This window comes from Carassius gibelio, chromosome B17 (genome assembly GCF_023724105.1).
Source record: "Carassius gibelio isolate Cgi1373 ecotype wild population from Czech Republic chromosome B17, carGib1.2-hapl.c, whole genome shotgun sequence".
Lineage (NCBI taxonomy): Eukaryota > Metazoa > Chordata > Actinopteri > Cypriniformes > Cyprinidae > Carassius > Carassius gibelio.
Window position 1 is genome coordinate 17741041 of NC_068412.1, and position 27011 is coordinate 17768051.

The window sequence follows — 27011 nt, forward strand, 5'->3', positions numbered from 1 at the left end:
TTTTCAATCGCAAATGCACCAAATGAAAACAAACAAGGGGTGGAAAACTGCTAAATAAAAAAATAAAAGGGGGGCGGCATAAAGCAACGCTGGATTGCTCTGGTTGGAAATGAACCCTGGATTTATCCTGGGCATACACCTATGTATTTTTCTCTCTCTCTCTTTGTCTCTCTCTTCCTCCCTCTCTCTCTCTCTCTCTCTCTCTCATTTTTCTACGGTTAAAAAACATTAAAGTGTCTCTCGCCTTCATCGTTTCTAATTAAAGTGTTTGTTGTCATTTTCAGATCCGTGGTGTGAAATCAAGCTAGCAGTTTATGTAAGACGCGAGCGGTGAATCAAACGGTTCGCTCGGCGCACAGACACACACTTCAATCAATTCTGCCTCATATATATGTTCCCTTTGTTAAGTTTGCTATCTGCATGCTAAACCCATTTTCTGCTTAGTCTTCAGCATTTAAAAAGTACGCTTTCTTTCCCTATGTGGTCTTAATTCTTACCCCTCTCAGATAAGCACTGCCAAGAGACACATGGGGAAAAACACTCATGCACACACACTTTTTTTATGCAAACGCTTAACATTTATAATCAATTCCCCTGTTCCTGCAATTTAATGATTATAATAAAAAATATTTTTATATATACCCTTATTTTGCATGTTGAGTTGGTTATGTTTTATTAAGCATTTGATATTATTTTTTTCTTTTTTTTTCTTTTATTTTTTTTAGTTGTTTTGCATATTGGGGTGTTTGTTGTTATGTTTTCCGTACGCATAAGATGTTGTTGAATACCCTGTTATCTGTCTCAGAACACTTCTCTTTTCATTCGTTTGATCTGCATATTTACCAGGCATCTATTTAAAATTGCCAAATTTCTTGTGTCTTCAACCAAACACGTATTATCCTTTTCACCCAATGAATGAAAGCAGAAATAGTTTGACAGTTTTCAGGCCTGAGTGAAAAGGACTCCAGAATTTACACATAAACCATCAGTGACATTCAGAGACATTCACTTTTTTTCTTGAGGAAATATTATGACCACAATGGTCTCAAACAACCTAAATTGTCAAACTATATCCAAACAAAATAATAGTCTAATGTTGCTGTTACTTTTATGTTCACATATTTTTTATTGAAAACAGTTGTGCTGCTTAAAATTGTAGGATTGTGTTACAGTTTTATCAGGATTCTTTGATTAATTGAAAGTAAAAAAATAGCATTTATTTGAAATAGAAATATATTTGACACATTATATGTGTATTTACAGTAACTTTTAATCAATTTACTACATCTTTGCTGAAGAAAAGTATACAATATACCCCAAACTTTTGAATGCTAGTGTAATGTTTTTTGACACAGACGCCTTTTCTGACTGATGTATTTGTCCTGCTGAATTTATTCCGCTCATTTTTTTGAATGTATTCAGTGATTCTCGATCAGTGTTGATTTGATTTTAGAAGGCTCATGTGGAATGGTTTCAATCTCTGCCATTTTTCTGCGCATGGCTGCTGTTATGATTCCAGACCATGTTATATATGAAGAGAATAGGTCCGAGTGGAATGTGATTTCTCGGGTTAAATTCTTGGGCATGTGCAAGTGCAGTAGAGCGAATGCTTCTGTGTTGATTTCATGCCACAGCGGCCTGACAAGCATCTGAGTAGCACACACACACATGCATTTACACACACCAGAAGAGCAGAGACTCAGCAGCAAGAACTTTCATAGATTGCCTTCATCATCATCTCCCTTTCTCTCTCCCTCTCTCACTGTCCCCCTCTCTCTCGCTTCTCTCTCACTGTTTGCTCTCTGAGCTGGAAAATTGGCTCAAAGAGCTCTACTGCTGTGAACAAGGCCTGCTGCTCAGCTGGACCTCTTTGGGTTTATCTTTCAAGCTGCAAAAGAAAGTCCAGAGAAGAGAAGAAAAGAAAAGAATAGTTTTGACCAGTGACTGAAACCAATAACTAACAGAGACTCACTTACCACTGTTCTCGCTCTCTTTTTCTCGCTCTCCTTTGCATCCCCCGCAAACCTCCCCAACTCACCAAGATGCCGTTTGTGTTTGTGAAATTGAATCTGTCATTGTTTCAGCGGCAGCTGTGGGATTTGCGATGTTTGTGTGTGCATGTGTGTGAATGCAGGTCTTAAGAAGGATCACTCTGTGAAGATGTTAAAACCTTTGTGGCGGGTGGGAGAAAGACACTCGAAATGTCCCCCAGTGTTGAGGCAAACATACTCCCTTTCAACCAGCTCTCATTTATTTTTTCACCTTTTTGTTTTTGTTTAGTGTTACTGTGGCAAAGTTCTTGGCCCTTTCTCTCTGTTGGCTATCCGTTACTACTAAACCGGATAAACAAGCGTGAGGATTGTGCAATTCCTTATGGCTCTTCTAGTCCATGATTTTACACTCAAAACAAAGCACAGTGTTATTCAAGACTTTTAAATGTGTGTATTATTATCCCGAATAATATCTGTAGCGTTGCCTGTAGCATGGTATTATTAGCCTTGTGAGGTCACAAATTCTGGCCTGAGCTGCAAGCTGACCACTTTAAAAAGGCCTGAAAAGGTGTTCAACCTAGCCCTAGCTAGTTTTTGACTAGCTTAGTGCTAGCGGGGTCAACGTTGAGTATTAGCCAAAGCAGTTGGGGCGTTGGTCTTCTGCTAGCGTGGTCAGTGGGGTGTTGGTTCTGAGCCCGGGCCCAGCTGTGGACAGGCCCAGAATGGGGGCCTCTGTGGCTGGGGCAGGTGTGTCTCAGCGGGGCCTGGCTCTGTGGAGATCTGGCACTGTTCCGGATCTCCCCTCTGTGCTGTCAGCAACTCCTCTCCCGCCCTCTCACTAAACCCCTCTCACCCCCTGGGGTGCAGCGGGAGTCGGCCCAGGGGGGATTACAGCTAAAAAAAAGACAAAAAACTCATCCCCTGCTTTCACAGAAACCATCGGCAACCCGCTTAACTCAGTCTCCTACGCTGGCGCACAAGCCACGGTTCTGTGCCAGCCCATCGCTCTCAGTCTCTCTCTCACTACACCATCTGCACCAGAAACACACATACTACAGGTAAACCCCAACTTCCTGTGTGCTGCCGTCTGATAGGATACTTTTTAAGCTGTTTGTGTGCACATTTTGAGGTTAAATCTCCAAACAAATTTGCTCAACATGTGTGTTGGGCCTGTGATTTCTACTTTTGATCTCTCTCAGGGATGGAGGTGCCCATGCTGAATATGTACTTTTACAAAATGTTTGTAACTTTTGGTTTAGCTGTGGTTCTTCAAGACTGCTTGTATCTTTTTCCGTTTTTGTTTTACCTTGCAAAGGGTCGTTACTTTTTTCAATTTCATTTCTAAATATTATTTAGTCAACCACTCTCTGAGAATTGTGGTGTAGCACATGCTTTGACACATTGAGCTGTGGCGCTCAAAGTTTTTTTTTTTTATATTGATTATAATTATTTTAAGATGATTCGTTCTCTATTTCCCTGAAATTACATATTATATATAACTTTTCTAATAATGTTTTAAAATGTTTAGCACACACATTGAGATATAGTTCTCAAATTTGAATCTGGTTCCTTCCTGAATTCTGATTCTCTTCCAGCTATAGTACTACAATATAAATAAAACTGCCAAAACTTTATATTAAATTTGTAATAAAATAAATATTTTACAGTTTAGAAAAAGTACATGAAACTAAAACATGAACTGAAACAAGTACATGAACAAAATTGTATCTGTCTGTTGTGACAAATTGATAGAAAAAAAGTATGTACGGTAAACATTTTCACCAAATATTTCCTGTAATTGTGAACTGGGCATGCACAACCAATTTATAGTTAAACTGAACTGGTAGATGCAATTGTTCACATACTTTTCTGGAAAAAAATTTAATACTTCATTGATTAAATGAAATTCTTTTTTGTCTCCCTGTTTCTTTCTGTGTAGGTTTTGAGCTCTATCCGAACTGATGGGAACCCTATAGACTGCAGATTCAGTTTGACCCAACCCTACCATGTCCTGACCGTGGAGCTGCACCAAGAGGCCAAACTCTCCACGTCTGAGCTGTACGAGGAAGCCCAGCCTCCTGAAGTCCAGACATGTGTATATGAATGTGCTCGTGGATGTCTTCAGCGTCTGTCTAGCTCTCCTCTTCCCCTGACATCCAAACCTATAATCTGTTGTCGTGACCCGTTGGAGCGCTGGGTTCTCCTGGGGCTTCAGGATTGCTCTGTAGTTCTGTTTGACCCTCAGACGGGCCACTCACAGTGGGCCTCCTGCTCCATGGTGCCGGCGGTACTAGCATGGCATCCTTCAGGAGCTCTGCTGATGGTAGGTGGAGGTCAAGGCGAGCTCCAGTGCTTCGATGTGGGACTCACTCCTCTTCCTCTGCGGTTAGTGAGTGAAGAACCGACTCCTGGCTCTACAGGCCCCAGCCTGCAGCTCTCTCATCACATTAAAAACTCTCAGGGGCTAGAGGGGATGCATTGGGCCTACTGTCCAATTTCCCATGGAAACGAGGGTCTGGAGGCACATGACTTACTGCTGCTTCGGTTTCATGGAGGGCCGCTTGCTGCACTGAGGCTAAGACTAGGTCAGTGGGACTTTTGTGTAGATCATCTGAACTGTAGCACTAAAGATTCTTAACATGATTGTATTTATATAGCTAGAAGTCATAAAACACAAACACACAACAATCATGAAAAGAGAATTTACACTTCAGACCTTATTTACCATTCAAAAGTTTGGGATCAGTAAAAAAAAAAAAATCATTCAGCAAAGGTTTCAGTAAATTGAACAAAGATGACTGTAAATAAATGTATAATGTTTAAAAATAAGAATGTTCAATTTCAAATAAATACTGTTTTTAACTATTCAAAAAAAACCTGAAGAAGGTTTCCAAAAAAATGTGAAGCAGCACAACTGTTTTCAGCAATGAAAACAGTATTAAGAAGCATTGAGAAATGCTTCATGAGCACCAAATCAACATATTAGAATTGTTTCTGAAAGATCCAAGACTGGAGTAATGGATGCTGAAAATTTAGTTTAAAAGCAGTCATTTTAAATTGTAATATTTCAGAATATTACTGTTTTTTTATGTACTTTTGATTCAACCTTGATAAACATTAGAGACTAAACGTCCAAAAACAACAAATAACAGGTCTACAGTATGTATAAAACTGATTACTTCAGATGCATAAGAGAACATATTACATAGCTCTGTTATTGGATATGTAGTTTATTTTCTATTAAGAAAATACAATACTTTTTCTTTGGTGAAAATTTGTGCTGTAGGTGTGGTGTAGCAGTCAGTACACATTCTCTAACACATTAAGCTGTGGTGCTCACATGAGTGACACGTTTGAATCTGGCTCATTCCCCTCTTTTTCCCAGTTGCAAGGAAACAGTATATAGATATCTAGTTTTCTTTCTACTAACAGCCCAAAATAAAAGATTTGATGTCACAATCCTTGCACACTTTGGCAAATCCAGTGATTAGTCCTTCCAGAAGTAATCATTGTAGCAACCCACTATCTTGTAAAGGACACACATAAGGCCAGCCAATCAGATTAGAGCTTGTCCGATCGAGAGTGTGTGTGGTGTTATTGTGTGTTATATACTTCAGAGTGTGAGTGTGCCATCTGAGATTGCGTTCATCGTAGAACTATAGAAGCACACAGACATTTGTGGGAATGGCAGATGCCGGTGCCAAGTCTTCTGAGGTCACTCGATACCCACCCTTGGGCTGCCACCTCCAGGTGCATTCTGGGATGCATTTCTCCGATAAATAATTTACAGTGGCTTATGGCCCCCCAGGGCACCAGATAAAGTTTGCCAATCAAAACATGCCCATGCCGAAAGTTTAATTTTGACTTTGGAAGGGAATGTGACTCCCAGCGACTCTGTCAAAGTTTTGGAGAACGTCAGCAAGAGAAAGAGTTTCTATGAGAGAGAGAGGTAGAAAGCAAGGGAGGGTGGAAGGGAGAGAGAGCGAGCGACAGCAGTTCCCTCTCCTCTGATCGCGTGCCAAGGTTTTGATGAAGAAAGCAAACGCACATCCTTTCCGACTGATAATTTGGAGCAGCTATTGAGCAGCGCTTGTTTGCCCGTTTGCCTATTTATTTGTTTGTGAACGTGTTCGTTGGGCTTGTCTTACTCACGCGCCCATATTTATTGACTTATATCTCTAGAACTGCTACATGATGAAGTGAGTGAATCGGACGCGCAGAGGATGAAAGAGTTGGCAGACCTCCAGTCTTTCCTTTTCTTTCACTCACCCTCCCTTCGTTTTTCCCTCTCCTCCCCGAGTTATCTCACGTGGGCACGCGCTCGGCACAGGAGAGCTGCTGAACGGAGTGGATATGGAGGGCAGCTGGCCGGCACACTCTGAGAAAGTGAAAAAAAAGAGAGAGTGAGGGGGAAACAAGATTAATTTAAAGGAGAGGAAATTGCACAGCATTGCAGTTTGAAGCCCTTTGGTTGCATCACTTAGGACACCCTGTTTGTTTTGGTTGTGTCTTTATGCCTGTATATTCATCAAATATTTCAAAGTCTTTTTATACCACAGTTAAGAACAAGATAAACAACTTCAATTAGAGTTCAAATGAATATTTTCCATCACAATCACTATCACAAATTCTCATAAATGAAGGTCACCCAACGGTCAAGGTTTTTCACTAAACAGAACAGGTCAATTTTGAACTTTATTTATTTGAAAGACCGTAGCAATTGAATTTTGTATTTTATTTAATATTTTTTAAGTATCGGTTACATTTTGTACGCCAATTAAAATTTGTTCTCCAATTAATTTTGTTCTCCAAAGTCAAAATTATTTTACAAAATTTAACACAATCAACAATTAATGTAATGAAATGTATGACTTCTTATTAATAAAGGTCACCTAACTGGACTTTAAAGCTTTTTTACTGGACAGAACAGTTTCTTAAACTTATTTAAAAAATGGTAACAATTAAATTTTGTCTTTTATTTATAAAAATAAATGTATAGAAATGCGTAAAAAAAAAAAAACCTGTGTAAACTTCGTCCTCTGCCTTTTCTTTTTCAATTTGGTTTGTTTCTCTCTGCGGCTCTTCTGTGTCTGTGCTGAAGTCTGTCATTTCTCTCCACACTGTTATTAGTCACATTAGTTGCTCTTCAGGGGTTTGTAGGAGGCGACCTGTTAATTTCCCACATGCAGTTTTAATTGGACTCTACTCGACCTCCTTTCCAAATTCACTTGCAAAATATTGTGGCTGTCGTTTTATTTGCCGCAAAATGGCGCCTCCTTCTGCTCCCAACTTCCACAGGAAATGATTTCTGTCTAAGAGGGGAGCTACAATTGGTTTAGATATAGAAAGAGATAACATACGTGGGTCATTTGCTTTACTTTGCTGTGTTATGTGCATGTGCCTTCATGTGTAAGACTTCAGGAATCATGAATACAGAGGGTCCTGAGGGCTTGTTTTATTGATAGGCAACATATTTCTCAGTTTGTGTGGTGTTGGTCAATAATATTATGGTGCGTGTGGTTTTTGTGGCTGTGCTAATGGTCTCCTGTTGAGAAGTGAGCAAGGTTAAGCGTAGCTGCGATTGAGTGTGAGGTTCAGAAGCAGATCCAGTATGGCTGGACTAAGCTCTGTTACATTATTAAAGCCGCCTTTACGGGTGTCAGCCGCCTCAGGTGATTACTGCTCATTGTGATCACAGGCACTAACATCCACAGAAAGTTAGCAAGAGAACAGACGGATGAGAGATCGAAATAGAAAGATGTGTCTGAGAGAGAAAGAAAAATAACCGGAATTAAAGCAAAAGAGAGAGATGGCAGCGGATACAGGAGAGAGAGAGAGAGAGAGAGTGTGTGTGTGTGTGTGTGTGTGTGTGTGAAATGCTAGAGAAAGCTTTAGTGGTTAAATATATGAAATGCTCTTGAGGCACTATGAAATCTTAAATACTGTAAATGTAGCACTCATCTGAAGATATTAAAGATAAAAACTGATAAAGTAACACCAGTAATAAAAACTATGCAGGGCCTATAACATTACAGATTAAAAAAAATATATATAAATACCTGTTTTTCGAAAAATAAGTGTATAAAATCATTTTTTATATAAATATTCACTTTTTTTTAATGAAACATTATTGTCGTAAATCTTTTGTAGTATACTACTGAATTGACTAGAGGACATTATTTTGGTGTTATTTAAGTCACCACAATTTAACCATGTTCAAATCAAAACATTATATAAATGTATAGTGTTAACACACTACTTGTAATTGATAGTAGTATGTAAATACCATGGTACATATATAATAATTAATACCATTACATACACTTCTATTCAAAACTTTGAGATCAGTCAGTTGTTATATTAGAATGATTTCCTAAGTCTCAATTAATGGCTGCTGAAAATTCTGCTTTGCCATCACAGGAATAAATTACATTTGAAGACATTTTCAAATAAGAAACAGTTATTTGGAATTTGTATAATATTTTGTATAATATTCAACAGTAATATTACTTTTGAATGGTAATGTATGTCAGAGTACATCATCCTGATGTAAAATTAGTGTTTATTTTCTTCATCTCATTTGCCTTCAAATATGATACCTGGCATCTATCACCCTTCTCTCTATAAACAACTGTATTAGTATCAGCTGTTAAAAAATCCATATCAGTTGAGCAATCAGTTTTACATTTAGTCCAGTTTGAACAAAACTCATCTGTATGACTCTTTTGTGGTTAAAATAGTGTGTGATTGTCTTTTAGGTGAATGCACATTTGAGAAGCTTTGTAAACAGCTGAAGCTTCATCCATTAGCTCCATTAGCTTAGATGTCCATTCAGCTGCTCATCCCTCTCTGGTTGATTCTCTGCTGTATATGGCATTTTTTTAAAGCATCTGCCATATAGGTAATTCACTAAACTAACTGTCAGCAGTATCCACACCAATGAATATGTTTAACCTGAATCGACTGCATTTGCTGCGTGTCACAGTTCAGTGCTCGCTCTCTTTCTCTCTCACACACACACACACACACACACACACCTCAACAGTGCTTCAGGGGAAGAGCACAGACTGAAGATCGATCCAAATGTCAATGGCAATCTTACAGAGCGTCGCCTCTAAAGATCTCCCACCTCATATGATCCAGAGCTTCCACAACCTCTTTCTCGCCTTCTCCGTTCTGTGGAATTGTGACAATTTCAAATATTATTTTTCTTTATAGAAAAATAGGACAGTAAAGAAAAGGGATTGAGTCGATTACGTCTAGTATGTGATGGAAATACTGTAACTTTTGGACTTTCTAGCAGTATTTGCTTTTTAAGGCTGCTTCAGTCATCATATATGGCATATGTGTCACTTCATAACCGTTCAATAACACCAATAACATTCTATGTGCAGGTGTGTTCAATGGTGCTCAGCTAGGCCCAGGTGATCTGGTACAGCACCGTTTGCGCTGTGAGGAAGTGGGTGCAGCACTGGGAATTCTGGGTAATATGGACTGGGCTATGATGGGAGCAGAGTGTTACAGGTCACTCAGCTCCATCACGGATCACCTGCTGAGAAAACCACTGGACCAGCAAACTGAAGGTAAAGACTGGTGCTGAGAGCGATAACCATGGAGCACAATAAAACATATATGTATGGTTCAGAATGAAAATAAAAAGTAGTTTGACACTTTGAGGTTGTTAAAAGTTTGCATTACATCAATAACATTCCTAGCTAATAGCTTAAGGAAGTCTCTGTGACCACCTTGAAGTTTGTTTTGAGAAATGCTCTAGTATAATTTGTGTACAGGTTCCTGTTGTTTGATATTTTGTATCTAATGCAATGAGAATGGTTTGGGGCCACTGCTTGTACATATTTGATCCTGTTGAGTATGATTGCAGGTCAGTTGGAAGCTGCGCTTGGGATGTTTTATGCCCCCTGCAGACCCCTGTCAAACACTGTCATACTGGAGTACAGAGACCCCATCAGCCGATACGCCCGCCGATTCTTCCATCACCTGCTCAGGTACACACATAACACACACTCTGCATACAGTACACACCACCTCCTGCATCCGATTGAGTCCTCTTCAGCTGAAAACAATAATTAAATAAAAATCAGCAGTCAGTTGGGTGTTCAGAAATGGCTTAGCAATGCTTCTGACTTCTCTCTTCCAGACACCAGAGGTTTGAAAAAGCCTTCTTGCTTGCTGTAGATATCGGTGCAAGAGATCTGTTCATGGTGAGCACACACTTTCAGACATGCACATACAATGGCAAACAAAACAATACAACAAATATCTCAATTTAGTTGATTTTTCAATAACTTAATAACACATTTGCATGTTGACTGTTCTCTGATGTCAGTTAATGGGCACATGAATTGTAGGTTAATATATTTTTTTATATTTTATTATCTTTTTTAGTAAGTGTTTTATTTTTATTATTAAGTTTTATTTCTTTCTTTATTTTATTTTAATTTCATATTACTATTTAATTATTCGATTTTTATCAGCTCATAAACTCTCTACAGATCCACTTTAGAAACCTCTTAGAGTTCACAAACCCTAGATTGGGGTTACCTTCAAAGTATGGGATCAGTAATATTTTATTTTAAAGAAATTATTTTATTCAGCAGAAGCATATTAAATTATTGATATTGAGCAGCAATGTTTTCAACATTGATAATAATAAGATACTTGAGCTACGCAATATCACGATTCATCTTGGATAATGAATGCGATATTGGATACCTTGTCAGTGATCTACAGCTCTGTCTATTAAATGCCACTCCATTTGAAAGCAGGTGATGACGATTTAGCAGTAATCATGGAACCAGATTTACTGACTAGGTGCGCACGATCATATCGTTAGATATATCGCCCAGCCCTATAATCTATGATCATTACAAATATTTATTAATTTAATATTGTGAATGTGTAAATTAAAAATATGTTTTCAAATGACTAAAATGAATTTAATAAATGTTTTGCCATTGTCTGTGACAGTAGTTTAGTTATGTGTACGTTACACATTCAGAGACCTTTGAGTTGGCTCTGTTTTGGACTGAGAGGCTCTGGGCAGGTGCAGCTCGGAGTTGGAGGCCCCTGGCCATGTCACGTCCCCTCTCTCCTATACCATAACAAGAATCCCAGAGACTCCAGAGAGCAACAGTTGCTAAGAGAAAGAGGGAGGGGTGTGGAAGAAAAAGAGCGAGGGAGTCTGTCTTTCACAGCTCTCGTGGCCGGTACACTATCTTTTCTCTCTCTCTCCTTTCTCACTCCTTTAAATGGTCTTGTGTGTGTGACCCCTTTTCTAGGCCTCCTCTCTCCATGCCCGAGTGACACCTTCCCTATTAGCGTTCACACCGGCCGCTCTTTCTCTCTGTCCTTTTTTCATGCAGTTCCTCTCTCTCCCTCCTTCTTTCACGCCGATCGCACTCGTTCCAATTCATTCCCCACTAAGTGCTGCTGCTGAGGGCCCCAATTGAAAAGGTGGAGCTCGAGCCACACAAGCCTGAAAGGGCAGAGAAGAGAGGGAGGGAGGGAGGGAGAGAGAAGGGCAAAGGAAACCTGGATCTGTTATTCTTGGGACATGCACTGGGAAAACGCAAAAGAGAAAGGATGAGAGACGAAAGTGGCAAATTATGAATGGTCCATGAATATCAGTCCTTGTGAATCAACAAAGAGCAGAGGGAGAGCGAGTGAGCTAAAGGCAGAGAAACCGAGAGAGAAGGAGCTAAAGGCAGTGGCGTTTCACCCCGCGGTTTTGGCTCTTGGCTAATTAGCCACAGAAGTTAAATTAAGCCACCCACAGGAGAGAGGGAGAGAGAGAAAGCAAGAGAAAGGCAGAGAACGAGCGGGGGTCCTTGCTCCATCTGATCTGGTCCCCTCCATGTCACAAAGGTCAGCTGAAACAAAACGGACAGAGCCCCACGTAAGAGCACCCAGTATGAGCCGGGCTTGAGACTCTATTGTCTCCGAACCAACAATGGAGCACCGAAAGAATTTCTCTTTCTTTTCTTTTGTAAGGAGCCTTTTGTGAAGTGAAGCACTTTGGTGTTGGAAGAAATTGGAGGGGTTGGAGTCACCCAAAGGGGTAGAGAGGAAGGAAGAGGGAGGGCAGGGTTGCCCCTCCACTCGTTCGCTGGATTTTTTTGCATAATTGTAACATTCTATACTTGTAATTATCCTCTGATGTGAACCCTGATAGCGTCTGCACTAATTTGTTAGCCGTGTTTCGCTGACTTTTCTCGTTCCTGTGCTTTTTTTTTTTTTTTGATCCACTGATTAATTAATTAGATCATAATTGTGATCATGTGTTTGCTTTGTTGGTTAATGGTGCGTGTGTTTGCCAGAAACAGAGGGGGCCAGTGTTAATTTCAACGATTAGACATGATGTGTGGCACTGAGCTGATCTTGGCTGGTTTCTGTGTTGAGATGGATAATGAACTCTGTAAGACCCTCTCGTGAATCTGATAAACACCTTCCTCTAACACTCACGTGGATTACAGGTGTGATCCTCCGGAATTGTTTTCGCACGTGTGTGTGAGCGTAAATGCGCAGTTGTGCATGTAATGGTTCTCTCTCTTGCTCTGCTCCACTGGTGCATGTTAATTTTAAATTCTTTTCTGACGTCGAGCGAATATCAAGCATCATCGCTGGACCAGCTGTTTATCCGGTCTCCATATGCCTCTCCAGTCAAAAATAACACTAAAAGGCCGTTTATCTGCATTTGAGCCCTTAAAGCTCTTAAATAAATAAGATTAGAGCAGATCCTGTGTCCTGTGTAAGCTGTGGTGAATAAGAGGTATAATATCTGATTTATGTACAGAATTATTGTCATCCCTCTTAGATGTCTGGATTCAGTCAGTTTTTCTCTGTCTGGCTCTCTGTTTCTTGGCCTTTTCCTCTTTTTTTTCAATCTGTCTGTCTTTCTGGCCCAGAAAGCATTATGTTCTGCTAAGCTAAAATAGAGGTCTTCAGATGCAGTGCTAATATCCAGTGTTTGCCACTCTTTCTTTTTCCTTCTCTATCTTTATTGTTGCATCTTTTCCTCTTATAGATGTGGTTATAGACATGTAGAAGCTCTTAAAATGCACGTCTTATAAACTAGTTCTTTTCAATGAGTCGCGCAGAAAAAGATTCAAGAAATGGTCTCAAATTCCTATGGTAGTTTGAGATTTGAATCAGATTCATTGAATCGTTTAGAGCTGTTACTGAGTTGAGTTGAATCGGTAAATAAGGAATACATTTTTGGTTATGTCCAATTTAAATGGGCATCATTACTTTTAATTTAATATACATATTCAGAGATTTGTTGCTAAAAATATCGTTTAGCATAAAGAGCTGAGTTTGCAATTTTTAATTGATTGGAAGATAAAATTTGTTTGGGAATAAAACTGTGAGGTTTAATCCTAAACTCAGTATTTGACTTTTTTAAAAAAAGAGGTAAAATATTATACCATCATAATTAATTGATTCTGTATTTTCTCCAAGGTATTTGGCTCCTAAATGTTTATTTAGACTTTTTAATGTCTGGTAGCTTGTGATTGTTTTGTTTAAAAAGAAGAATCATTGTTTGAATCGTGAGGTTATTGGCTCTCGGCCCTGAGCCTGTGAAGAGCTAAATCAAGTCCTGTTTGATGTTTGTAAGTCACTCTTATCCCCCTGCCCTCATTTGATCAGACTTGCAGAGGCCGGTTGACAATACAGGCATTAGTGCTCTGCAGGTCTGACTGTGCTGCATTCACCCTCCCTGCATCTCGCTGCATCTCTGACTGATGTCCCTGAAGCGGAAGGATGGGTTTAGCGTTTAAACGGACAGAAAGAGAGAGGATCTTATTAGTTGGGAGTCAGCACTGAGCTCCTTGCCCAACTTTCACTTTAATTTACCCATGAATGGGCCCCTTCAAGATGGTCAAATGTAGCCTGTCAATTACATTATTATAAGTTCTTCCACCGTGTCTGAACATCTGAGGATCTTCTCGACTGATACATAAGGATATTCGGTTCACTGAGAAAGTTTTGTACCACATGGTACAATATACATACTACATCAGCTTAGTTTCACACAGCTCTGGCTCTTAAATTTGATTGGCTGAGTGATGATTGAATGAGTGAAATGAATGGTATACATGAAAATCTGACTAAATATAAATTATCAGACAAGTTTTCAAGTGTACCAAAATAATTGTACTTATTTTATTTTACTTTATTTTTTAAAAGGACTTATTACATTCCTGATAACTGTTTGGTGAGCTATTACCAATGCAATTAATTAATTAATGCAATTATTTGCCAACATATTGTAACATATTTGCTGTTGCTTCATGATGTGAAAGCAATAAGTCTTTCTACAGTGAATTTACCGCTGTGTTGGTAGGCCTCTCTCTGTAGTTTATTCTGGAATTAACTACTTTGTTAGAACTTTTTTTGATTAAAAAAAAAAAATAGACTTTTTCTGTAATACCCCAAAGATTTCTGTCAGTAAAGCACATCTAGTGTCATTGTTCACACATAGACGTTCTCTGAGCAGTCGGTTGTGCTTTATCTCTGTTGTATGTCTCAATCCGGCATCCATTTTGGTGGGACTAATGGTGTGACATTTAAAAACATGTTTGTGGGTTAATGGAGGTCTCCTGACTGCGTGAGGCTCTATAATAGATATATTATAGTCTATTCTCTGGGATGAGAGGGCTCATATTTAAGAGAGAGAAAGAGCAAGAGCGAGTGTGTGGATGTGGATGTGTGTGCGTCACACACACACCTGCTCGTAATGACAATAGTTTAAACTCTATTCCGACATGAAGAGCATCGCTCCTGCTTTTTAAAAGATGACACATGCCTTTCCCCACATCTTTGTGCCTTTTGAAACCAGTATGATTGCATCCGGTCAGAGTTCAGGGAGAAAGAGAAAAGGAGAGAGGACAACATAAAGGCGACTGAACAAATGAGCAAGACTGATTTTTGAAAGTTTGATACTTTTATCTGTTTTTTCCCTCCTCTGAAACTTCAAACAGGTTATTTAATGTATTCTCTCTCTCTTTTTCTCCTGCAGCCTCTCTTCGCTCCTTCTCTCTCTTCGAGCAGAGCGCAAAAATGAAAAAGGGAAAAAACTGAAGTATTGTCATGTGAGCTGAGATTAATTTTAGATTGCTCTGCTGTTCTGCTTTACCTTCAAAGGACCTCCATTACGTGGCAGCAGATAAGGGTGAGGTGGTGTTAGCCGCTGTAGCCAAGAAGAAGGCTAATGAAATAGACGCAGACGCACAAACATCGGCACCAGGTGAGAGAATTATTCACATAATGTTAGTTACCAAAAAATGCACCAAAATCTCCTATTGAAATGTAATGATTAGTGTTAACAAGTGTAAAATGATCACTGATAAACTCATTATCTCTGTGTTTTCATTTACTCTATTAGAAAAATTCAAATAAATGCTGCAGGGTAAAATCACCTTGGTCACCAGATGGAATTGCAACAGTATTGACTGTTTTCAAACAGGTTTTCCTGGCCTTATCCTCTTCGTCTTCCATTGTATAGACAAGCAAATTAAGCTATGATAGGTACAATCACTTGATAGGTATCCATCTCCAGTGGTTGCATCTGGCATGTCGCAGCAGAATTTACTCTAGCTCTGAAAAAGCATATACACTGTTCATTTTTTTTTCAGTCTTTCATGATATGACGTAAGGCACATGTGACTTTGGTGATGGCACCACTGGGAAATTAAAAAAAGTCATTAGGTTTCGTCATTTTTAATCTCTTATGTAATTATATTTGACTATTTGAAGGTTTCTTTTTTAGAGAACTCTGTGCAGATATAGAGAGAGTTAGATTCATTCATGTTGTTAATTGGCTGAATAGGATGGGTTTAAAGTCCATTGACCTCAGCTCTGATATTCTGTTTCCTGCTGACCTGATGAGGGCATCCCATGTGCTGTTCAACATACATTTCCTCGGCCAGCAGGATGGGCATACGTTCAGTGAAAGAGAGCAGTAGAAAGAAAGGAAAAGCAAGAGGGGGATGAGGGACGAACAGAAGTGGTTTGGCTAACAGGTGTACAGATGAGACAAGGGAGATGTTTAGCTTCTAATAAGGGGGTGAAAACTTGAGGGTGTGTGTGTGTGTTTCCCACCCTGTCTGCCCATAAGCCTCTTAATTATGTCCTTGATGATTTCCCTGCTCTCTCACCCCGAGCAGACCTTAGCCTTGGAAGGAAGTGCTTAAGAGTGTGAATGTGAAGGGAACAGATGGGCAAAATAGTCTGTTTCAGGGCATTTTACCGCTGTTAATAGTTAAAATGTTGCAATTATAAGTCAGTGCCTGAGATTTTTTTTTTAATAGTGAAAGATACCCCTTTTCTCTCTTTTTCTTTTCATTCAGCTCTGTGTCCATTTTCGGGTCAATAGCTTCTTTGAGGTGCTGATATTGTGTGTTTGTGTGCAGGGATTATTGTGGAATAGAGGAATATTTAGAGGAAATTCTGTAGGGCATTGTGGGGGATCATAAATAGGGAATGAGCGCGGTAGGATTCGGCATTGTGCTGTGCATTAAAAAGACAAGGTGTCTTGTTTACATTTGGCCACCCTCAAGCAAAGACGCACTGTCAGCCAACCATGAAGCTAAAAGATACACACACACACAAAGAAATTCAAAAGTGACTTGATATTCACACATTATATGGACATTCTCATAAATAAAACAAAGCTCAGTGTAAAACAGCTTTAAGGGTACTGATCTGCTGTAGCCGCTTCAGGATGATTATTAACTGACAATTTAGCAAGTGTCGTCAATGTAGTTCCTTATATAATAAATGTCATTAAGTTAAATTAATTAATTGCAAATAATTTAATGTAAACAAAAATGGGATTTTCAAGTAAATTTTGCATAAGCCTCTCACAGGCCTACAATCAGTGTGAATAGTTTTAATATATAAAATAAATTATATGTGTGTGTGTGTGTGTGTGTGTGTGTATATAATATAATATTATATATTATTTTATAAAAGTCAAAAACTATTCTTTTAAAACAGCTCTATCACTCCAGAGGTCTGGGAACATGACTAAATTAAATTAATATAATTTTTATGGTGACATTTTCCTGCAACAATTTATACTCAATGAATGAATGAAATGAACGGTCCTAATCATTGAATTTCCCTGCTTAGACTTTATTTAGTCTTTCTCTCTGTCTGTCTCTCTTTCCATCCTTCCACCGTTGCTTTGTTGTCACAGAAGAGGATCAGTGTTCACTGTCTTATTGAGGAGTGTGTTGATTTAGTGAGAGAGTGTCAAGTGTAAAGAAGGAGTCTGAGAAGAGTGTATGATAGGGGTCATCTTATAGCTCATGAAACACAGACACACACACTGCTGTGCTGTAGGGTGTTCCCTGAGATCAAGTCTCACTTATGGTCTCTTGTTATGTGTAACTTTCACTGTCTCTGTCTGGGAGAGTCGTGTATAAGACGCCCATGTATTACACAATATGTCATGTTCTGTCTCTCGCTCTCTCTCTCTCTGCTTCATACAGAAGAGCTTCTACATTTCAAAGGTTCTACATGTTAAACAGTTTCCCTCGGGGCTTGGTGGGAATTTGTGTGTGATTTTCAGATGAGTGTCAGTCAGTGTGTGAAGGGCAGAGTGGAGTCAAACTACCACCATCCATCAGCGAGAGGCATGTTCCTGACCCCAAACACTGGAGCACTGCATCAAGGTGTGTGTGTTTTAAAAATTCATTATTCATATGGTCACACTTAATTTTAATGTCCAATTCTTGCCATTAACAAACCATTAACTATGACTTTTGCCTGAATAAACTAATTTGCTGTTTATTAATAGTTAGTGAGGGAGTTGTTAAGTTTAGGCATTGGGTATGATTAAGGATTCAGAATATGGTCATGCAGAATATGTGCTTTATAAGTACCAATAAACAGTCAATATGTTCATATTATTTCTAATAAGCAACTATTTATTACGGAGAAATCTTCCCTACACTAAAGTGTTACTGAAAAAATTGTTAGCTGATACGTTAGAAATGCCAAAAATGGGTCTGTCTTGCAGCTTGGATAGTTCACCCAAAAATGAAAATTAAGTCATTATTTACCTTCATATCTTTGACAACAATATGCTGTTATTGTATAGATGTTTTTGGAGAATCTTCATGTATTTTGATAAAAGTGATAGTTCCGGTCCTTGATTGTGATTGGCTGAGTCGTGTTCAAGGCAATTGTAAAATACTCTATAAACACACACCTGTGATCTCCTTTCATCAGTATTACTGCTCCTTTGTGTCTGTGTTGCTGTGTATGTGTTTGGCAGTCATTATTTCGGACTTTACTGAAGAATGTATTATTGTTATCAAATATTAGTAAACCATGGCTTCTTGAGGAATATTTCTGTATTATATACAATGACAGTTCATTTCGATGTCAAATTCCTAAGCAAGTCTCTATAAAAGTATTCCATACAACTCGCATGCTATGTGGTAAGAGCTGATAGCTTTGTGAAATTTAACTCATTATTTGTTTATAATCTTAAGAACTGTTTTGACAAGAGCCTTGACTTGAGAACCGTTTGAGAACAAATTGCTCACTTAGATGAACAAGTTTATTAAAAAAGAACTTTCTAAAAAGAATGATTTTGTCGAATATTGAACTGATCCATTTGTCATGGTCAATCATTCAGTGATTAACAATATACATTTGGGTCTGTTACTCACACAAGATGATCATATGGCTTCAGAAGACTTGGAAGATAGTGTGTATGTTATGTGCACTAATATTACGGCAATTTTTGGCCCTTTTGGAGATTGACAGATGTAGTAACTTCAGTCATTATATGGAAAATAACTATGTGAAGATTCTTAGAAGCATACAGCTTTGAGGGATATAAATAATGACTACATTTGAATTCTTGGGTGAACTATACATTTTAACTCATTTCAGCCATATATTTTGAGCAAACACCCAAACTCATACTTCTAGTATGTGTAGTTCAAGGTTGGCCTGGAGCATCACAAGGAGTGTGTGCGTGTGTGTGTGTGTGTGTGTGTTAGTTACATGAAGGTTGTCTTATTCTCTCTCTCTGCTACCATTGCTGTTGGAGGGACCAATGACTCTGTGCTGACTCTTTCTTTCTGTCTCACTTAAGCTCCCTCGATCTTCTTCAAATCCTGCCTCTCCCATCAGCCAGTTCCGAGTGGACGGCCCAAAGAGGATGGGGTGGGATTAAAGGGTTTTTTTAAACATAAAATGAGGAGTTTTGGGTAATTTGGCAGTTGGAATCCCAGTTTTCAGGCCTGTACTGCTACACGGCCGCATACAAGACATCAGAGGGAGATGCTCCCACCCAGATAAATAGCAGTCGAGAGAGAGCAGAAAGCCTCTTCTATTTTTCCTTTTTGTATTTGTTTTTTGGATTTAAAAAAAATTCTATTTAACCAGACTAATCTGGTCTCCGATGAAGTTTTATTGTTTCTTATGCCGAGCCAATAAGGCTTAGAGACACTGATTCGAGCTTCATGCCTGCGTTGTGCTGGCAAAGAAAAAAAAGATCAGGAGAGTGAGCGAGAGGAGGAGTACAATGACTTGGTGGCATCACCGTCGGTTGTGCTAAATCCAGCCCTGCGCAGGGAGAGAGGCAAAGATGTGGATATCTGGAAAACATCCCGACACACATCTGTTGATGTATCCTTTCATTCTCTCACACAGACACACACACACACTCGGCACACTCAGAAAGACGCGTTGCAGCTCTTGGACTCGTGACACTTTTTGCATCTGAGTGCATCTGTACACGTGTAGCGATGTGTATGTGTTTGTTCGCTTGTTTGTATGGTGTGGGCTGCGCCCCGTAGGCCTCTTTTTCTCCTCCTCCCTCGATTCCTTGTAAGCGCCGTGCATCACTAAAGGAAATAGAAAAAGCACAGAAATTGGACCCCGTCTCCATCGCCAGCTGCTGCAGAAAACCCAAATCGCACAGCCCACAATACGACTGATAACATTCACACAGTCTTACACGCTTGCTGGATTTGACGGCACGGCGTTTTGGAATACCCATGAATCACTGGGAAAGGCCTGACTCCCACACGTAGCTTCTCCCTGTTGAGGATCGGCCCTGATATGTGTGTGTGTGTGTGTGTGTGTGTGTGTGTGTGTGTGTGTGTGAAAGAGATCCAGATCCATCTGCAGTAAATGCTAACATTAATATTAGTTTGAACAGGAAAGTAATGCCAGATCCTGTTAAGCATTCATCTTTCTGAATGCAGACGGAAGGAATATTTCCATACAGCAAGGACAGTTAGCAGTGCACATGTAAAACTGCTCGAGTGCTCTTGACCGTACAGGGTTAGAGAGATTTCTTTAGTCTGACCGTACGGGGTTAGAGAGATTTCTTTAGTCAGTCATATATGAAAAACATGATTCCAGTCTGTTTTGTCTGCATCAGGGCTGGAGCAACATCAACCTCCGAGGCTACGGACGAGTTCTCGAACGCCCCGACAAGTCATCGCACCTGGCCTTGGAAACACACAGGTGTGTTCTTTTGAAGTCCATTTGAGTAAATACAATTCTCAAAGTAGATATAAAAGTAACAGGGTTGAATGACTACATTGTTCTCAGTATTGGGATCAAGGCTTACAGCTTGTTTTTCATGTTGAGCTTTATGGTTATAATTTATATTGACTGTGTGTTTTACACAGAGCTCTACTGCTGTAGATAATTCCCTCATTAATGCCCTGAGAGTGATATCTTCCCTTCTGTTTTGCCCTCTCAAAAATAGGTTCAAGTTGACTGCCTTTTTTTCTGCTTGTATTGTACTTAGCTAATCATCCTAAAACATGAATGTTTTATTCTTTTCTGTCCACAGAATAATTAAACTTTTTCCAATACATATTTATTGGACAGTACAGACTGTAGGCTATTACAGACATTTACATCAGAATTTTAATACATGCATAATCCTGAATACTAATGGAACAGTCATAATTTACCATGGAGAAACCCTCCTCCAGTTGAGCTGCAGAGGATGTTTGAACTCAACACTTCCTCCCACTCGTACATACAGTACATTTACAGCAGATTACTGCGTGATTGGCGCTCATCTGTTCACCTGATTCAGGTGTGGATGCAGAAAGGTGACGCTGTGACATGCAAGCAGATGGGTTGAAATAGACCTCAAAACTTTTTAGGAAACTTTTATGTGATTTTTCACTTAAGTAAGTTTTGCTTAATAATTTTTCTCTCTCTTTAGAAATCAACCTTGTTGACCTGAACACCCAGGTAATGAGTTACAATTTTATAATAATAATTTCTTACTGTGTTGTTAACTTTTTGTATGAGCAACATTTACCGTCCTGTAATTGATGCATGTCGACAAATCAGTTCTGCCAGGTGTTATATACATCTAAAATTGAGCAGAATATTTATATTATTATATATGAATATTCTTTTGTCATAATTTAACTTTTAAAATATATAATTATTGTATTAATTTTTTTATGAAATGTATAATATCTGTTACTGCAGTTTTTGCTGAGAGTTGTAATAATAATATTCATATTTTGTGACTTATAGGTGCCTGAGGAGGGGAAACTGAAAGTTATTCATTTTGGTTTAGTGTAAATAAACATTTATTTGTCCAATGAATAGTACTTTTTTTTTACGATAGAAAAAAATGTTGTCTTTTTACTAAAAGAACCAGTGTAACAGATTAAATGTGCTTATACTATAAAAACTACTTTTAAATAAAACATATTTTTGCAATTCTTTTGATTCTGTTTTCATTACTTTTTAGCTTGATGCACAGTGTTTGTTAAAGAATTTCTTGTCACATAATTTGTCACACTCTATCTTGGAAAATGGGTCTTAAAATCCTGTTTATGGCCAGTTTACTGCACAGTCTTGAGGTAAAAAAAAATGTTCTAACCAACTTATCCATGGCTCTTTCTGTTACATATATTCCCTTTCCATTCCAGCTCGTGCCAGCCACTATCACACTATCAGAATGGATGTTTGAGAGTCTGTGCAAACAGCTTTTTTTTTATTTTATTTTTTATTTTAGTAACACTTCACTTTCTTTGAGAATGGTGGCACAGAGGCCGCACTACTATCCCTGTCCTTGATCACAGGATCAGTGGTGCGGCTTGTGGGCTGGGTTTAATTCTCCACCTGTTTGGTGTATGAGATTACATGCAGAAGAAATGCAGAGGGATACGCAGCGCGTGTCTCTAAAGAGAAGGCTGCCGGTTTCCCCCCACAGTCTTCATACACAGCGGCCGTGTCAGAACTGTCGCCGGCCTGCTCTCCGAACTTAATCTGACAGCACCCAGCCATCCATAATCCCTCACTGTATCGTAATCTATTTACTCCGCATTCTAAGAGGATTTTCTTTAAAAAAAAGTATATATACAAGATATATAAATATGAATTGATGCTAGAAATGGAGGAAGGGTCAGGAGAGGAAGATTTTGTGTTGTCACCTCTGTTTTTATGTCCGTCTATTGCCTATTCTTTGCACATTTTAAGGAAAAAATCTGTTAAATTCTATCATCACTGTATCGTTTTAAAGCATATTTATAAAGTGCTCTACATGCAATTGTCCGTTGTAATATATGTTGTAAACTGTGTTAAAACAAGGGTGCTTTAGTGATGTCCTTGAACATCTATCTATGGGTTCTTTATTAGCAAACAGGTTCTTTAGATTATTAAAATGTTCTTCACACTTAAAAAAACTCACCATTATTAATGTGTTAATCTGATTATCTAGCAGTTTTCAAGAGGCATCTGTCTTATTTGAATTATATTCATATTGTTTTTTTAATTAGTCTGGCCTCCAGTCACTGATTGTGTGCCAGGAACCATTTTGAACAGCTCAGACTAAAGCTTAGAAACTTATAATCACACAGGATTATTGAAGAGATCACAGTTTGTCTATGAATGACAACCTTGTAATCCTGTGTTGAGTCAAACTAAGAAAATGTTTTGGATCAAACTGTCTAGGCAAAAATGTTGAGATTTGATTGGCACATAATTGGGTTTGATAGATGATGAGCTTCTTTCATTACATCCAGAAGCATTGTTAAATTCTTTTCACTAATTATGTTAAGAGAGCATAGATGATCTGATCATGTTTGTGTATTTTACAAGTTATGAGGTCATTTTACAAGTTATGAGGTTTATGCAGCTTCTATTATCTTTGAAAATTGAAATAACCTTTTAACTGAAGGTGCCAGTGCAGGTTATACTTTTGCTATGGTAAGTAAAAGTTTAGTGTTCACGACTCTAGTGCTCTACACAGTTCATCAGAGATCTTGACATCTAATTCAAGCAGCTGTCATACTTCACATATCCCACTGATCAGCTATTATCCACGGTTAGTGTTCATTTCCTGGCTGGCTGTGTAAGCAGAGGGCGAGCTGGTTTTAACCGGTGGAGCAGCGGCTGCGCGCGAGGCCTCAGGGCTCGTCAGGCGCCATCTTTCAGACGGTGAGGTGATGTCACAGTCTGGTCGCTCGATGTGAGAAAAATGAACTGGACAAACTGTTCTTTACCTAATTAAGAGTTAATTAACTACTCCCTTTTTAATTGCTGTCATTGAGATCAATTATATCACCACTCTGAGTAGATTGCACTGTTTTGTCATCTATCACTCGGGTAGTAAAATAGTTGGTAGGCCTATATGTTAACGGAGAGATCGTGTGGCTGCCTCGGTCACAGTAAAACTTTGTGTTAATAGTAGCCTAGTTTATTTCATATAAATGAAGTAATTCAATGACACAGTTTTCCATTTTATTTTATTTCGCTCTTTTGACTCAAAAAATGTCAAGTGGTGAAACCATGTATTTAGCCTAAGTTGCATCTTAATTCCTGTGAGAGAAATATATCTTCAAAAACTCTTTCGAACCTTAAGGTTTAAAATTTTTTCAAGGTAATTTCGGTTCAAATATCATGTCTTTTTTCTGCAATAAATGTAATTACGTTTAGGCAACGTACTAGGCCTAATTACTCCACTTGACCCGCGCCTTTCACGTAAAAGGCCAAAATATAAATAAAAAAATTAACATTTATAAATTTCCTCACTGCTTTTTTTTTTTTTTGTTATTTATAAAAAAAAAAAAAAAATCTCGTAGCTATGTTTATATACCCATGGTTACACCGCTTGGACATTTCTGGCTTCTGGACCACAAAAATACATTAATAAATAAACAACCTAATAAAATGCAAACATTAGGTTAATCAAAGAAGAGCTGACTGAGATATATAACAAATAATTTCGCTAATAGGCTACAATAAATCCCCAACAAACCCAATAAATAGTTAATAAATTGACACCAATAACTTAAAAGGTCTACCTAAATGGTGCATGTATGGTCAGCTACTGAGTTGAAGATAAAGCTATATTTGAGCTCAGCAAGTGTCCATCCTGACAGCCATAATGCGCCTGTCATCGGTTCCTAAGACCTCAGCGTCAATACTGGAGGAATAAATCCCTCTGGTGCTTTTCCCACCCTCAGCGTTTCTGGAACTCACAGAGGCCTGGAGTCAGCATCTCACCATCTCAGCAAACCCTTCGCTCATCACACTTCCGTTTTCCCATTAATGGTTTTGGTCCGTAATCTCTTTTACACTTTTCACATGTAATAATATGGTGCCAATTGTGGACGAGCAGTCCCACTCGGGTGACATTTGGACACATGAGCATATCAGCAAGGCAAGAGTGGATTGCCTCGTACATACAGTAGCCTAGAAAACTATGTTTGGAGGACAGTTCATAATAAAAATAAAAATCTTGACTGCAGGGAAGTTAGCTTCTCGTGCTTTTTGGTGTAATAATTCGCTTTCTTTAATTTTATTCGTTTAGTTTGAATAATTTAACACCGTTTTTATTTTAATAACAGGACCAAATAAATAATAGACCTAATAATAGGCTAATAACATTTAAAAAGAACAATCTAAAACTAACGTAAAGCTTTCTCAATAGACTAAATTGTATTCGAGTTGTGGCCTGGAACTCAAACTTCTGTCAAAGGCAAATGCCCCCCAGGTGAAAACTGATTAAACAACATCTTCTGGTTGAGTAAATGACAAATATAATAGCCGAGCTAGTTCTCAGAACGGAAATGTAAAATGAAAGCACGGCTTTTTTTTATGACAAATGTAGGCCACGGGAAATATCCGATCAATAACCTAGGTTAATCATCTTTATCGTTATGTCTAAATAGACAACTTTTACTATTTTTTTTATTCCTTTTTTTTTTTTATTAAAAAGTTTAAGCTAAATTTGTATAAGAACGTTCCTCTTACCTGTATCCATAACATTCAACTCGACTTGAAATTAAAATAATGGTTTTCCATGCAAGGCTTTACATTTCGAAAATAATTAGATTTCAGAATATGAAGCTAAACGTTGGCAGTTGATGAGTGCTTAAATCATTGATGACATAAGAGGCTGTTATTAAAGGCGTTACATTTTACAACCCCCCTGAAATAGCCTAGGTATTATCATAAATAGCCTATGTTGCCTATTAGCCGGACACCTCGTTTTTTTGCCTTGCCAAAAAGTGCAGACTATGTGATATATCTGAAGATTGCAGTGTGATTTACTCCGGTAGCATTACATCCTAAAAAAGTAGGCTGTTACTATTAGAGAGTGTAAAATAAATGTCAGACTTAATGGACATGGATTCAACTCGGCAGAATGATATGCCAGCTTGAGTTGAAAGTGTTAGTACGAACAGGCCCTATAATGTTTTGTCTCACACACCCCTCGGGCTTCAGCAGGTGCTCCACGCGAGGGCGTGTCCGAGCTCCTCGAATGATTCCCCAGGAAGACGGGACGCAAAGGTTTGTTTGATGCAAATCGTACAAATCCATTCATGTTTATGTAATGTCGCTGAGCTGCGGTGGAGTCTCAACGCGAGCACAGTAAAACAAATACGCGCAGTGTTCTCCCGAGCGAGGTGTTGATTCAGCTGCCAGGCCAACACAATCAGTAATTAGCACACAACAACACTGAAGCTGATTAAAGTCGTGCGGATGGGTTGTTATTTTCTTATTAGCAATACGCGGTCTATTATATTGTTCTGAAAACATGCAAAACGTGATATTCATTCAACAGAGTAGGTGCATTCAGTTAAGACATGTCAAAGTAGCCTATGCGCATGTACTATTTGTCTTATAACATTTTAAAATTAATATAAAACATAGCCTAACTGATGTTTGTCATAAATTAGGACGTACAAAATGCATGCCTTCCTGTGTGTTGACAAGCTTATAAACAATTTACCTGTGCACATTCTTTCTATCCGCTGCTTAATCGACTAAAAAGAAACTTCTGTCCGAACACGTTCATCTAAACAGCTTTGCCGAGCCCTTGCTTTTCTCCAGCTATTTCTTTAATGGCCCGGTGCCTGACGGCTGCCTCCCTCCCGCTTTTGACCCATTAACCCAGACCCACCCACGTCATTACCGAATCAGAAGAGGCGATATCGCTCCGGGTTATTTTGGCGGAACGCTCTTGTGCTCCAGAGCGCGCGGAGATTCTGCTGGGAGGCAATTATCGCGAGCGCATTCAATTACGACCTGATCAGACGCGTTAATAAATATTTAAGAAATTTTGCGGTGCCGTGGCCTTTACCAGTATTCACAAAAAAAACCTTCAAACGATTGTGGGTTTTCTAAAGACCAAATGAATATAATTCAAGTCCACGGTTCGAGTTTTAATCAGTTTTTACACCCATGCGCGCGCACACACACACTTACTACAGCATCCACGTCCATAGCAAATAACCGGTTTATTAAGGAGGAGCAAAAACTAAATCCTTTCCACATAAACGAAAAATTCAATCAGTGGCATGCGATTTCACACACGCCCTTTAAAATCCTCACAGTCCGATGGAAATAAACCAATGAATTGCTTCAAGTTTAGTGCAGATAATCATTCAGCTCTTGATATGGTGCAAAGGTAAAAAATAAATGGCATTATGCATGTAAAATTCGTTCTAAATCCAAACTTAATCCAGCATCTCACCAAATAAA

The 27011-nt window shown here is 38.7% G+C and overlaps 1 protein-coding gene across 4 annotated transcripts in view; it reads left to right on the plus strand.

The window, feature by feature from the left end:
• wdpcp (WD repeat containing planar cell polarity effector) overlaps positions 1-21737 on the plus strand; it is a 61361-nt gene extending 39624 nt beyond the window's left edge. For all 4 annotated transcript variants that reach the window (XM_052581186.1, XM_052581188.1, XM_052581189.1 and 1 more), the window contains 9 exons: positions 3931-4576; positions 9386-9574; positions 9874-9997; positions 10150-10213; positions 15156-15258; positions 17587-17689; positions 20422-20507; positions 21226-21254; positions 21549-21737. In XM_052581186.1, coding sequence (XP_052437146.1) covers positions 3931-4576; positions 9386-9574; positions 9874-9997; positions 10150-10213; positions 15156-15258; positions 17587-17689; positions 20422-20507; positions 21226-21254; positions 21549-21596 — 1392 coding nt within the window. In that variant the 3' untranslated portion in view covers positions 21597-21737. The remainder of the gene's footprint in view (positions 1-3930; positions 4577-9385; positions 9575-9873; positions 9998-10149; positions 10214-15155; positions 15259-17586; positions 17690-20421; positions 20508-21225; positions 21255-21548) is intronic.
• Positions 21738-27011: the final 5274 nt, after the last annotated feature.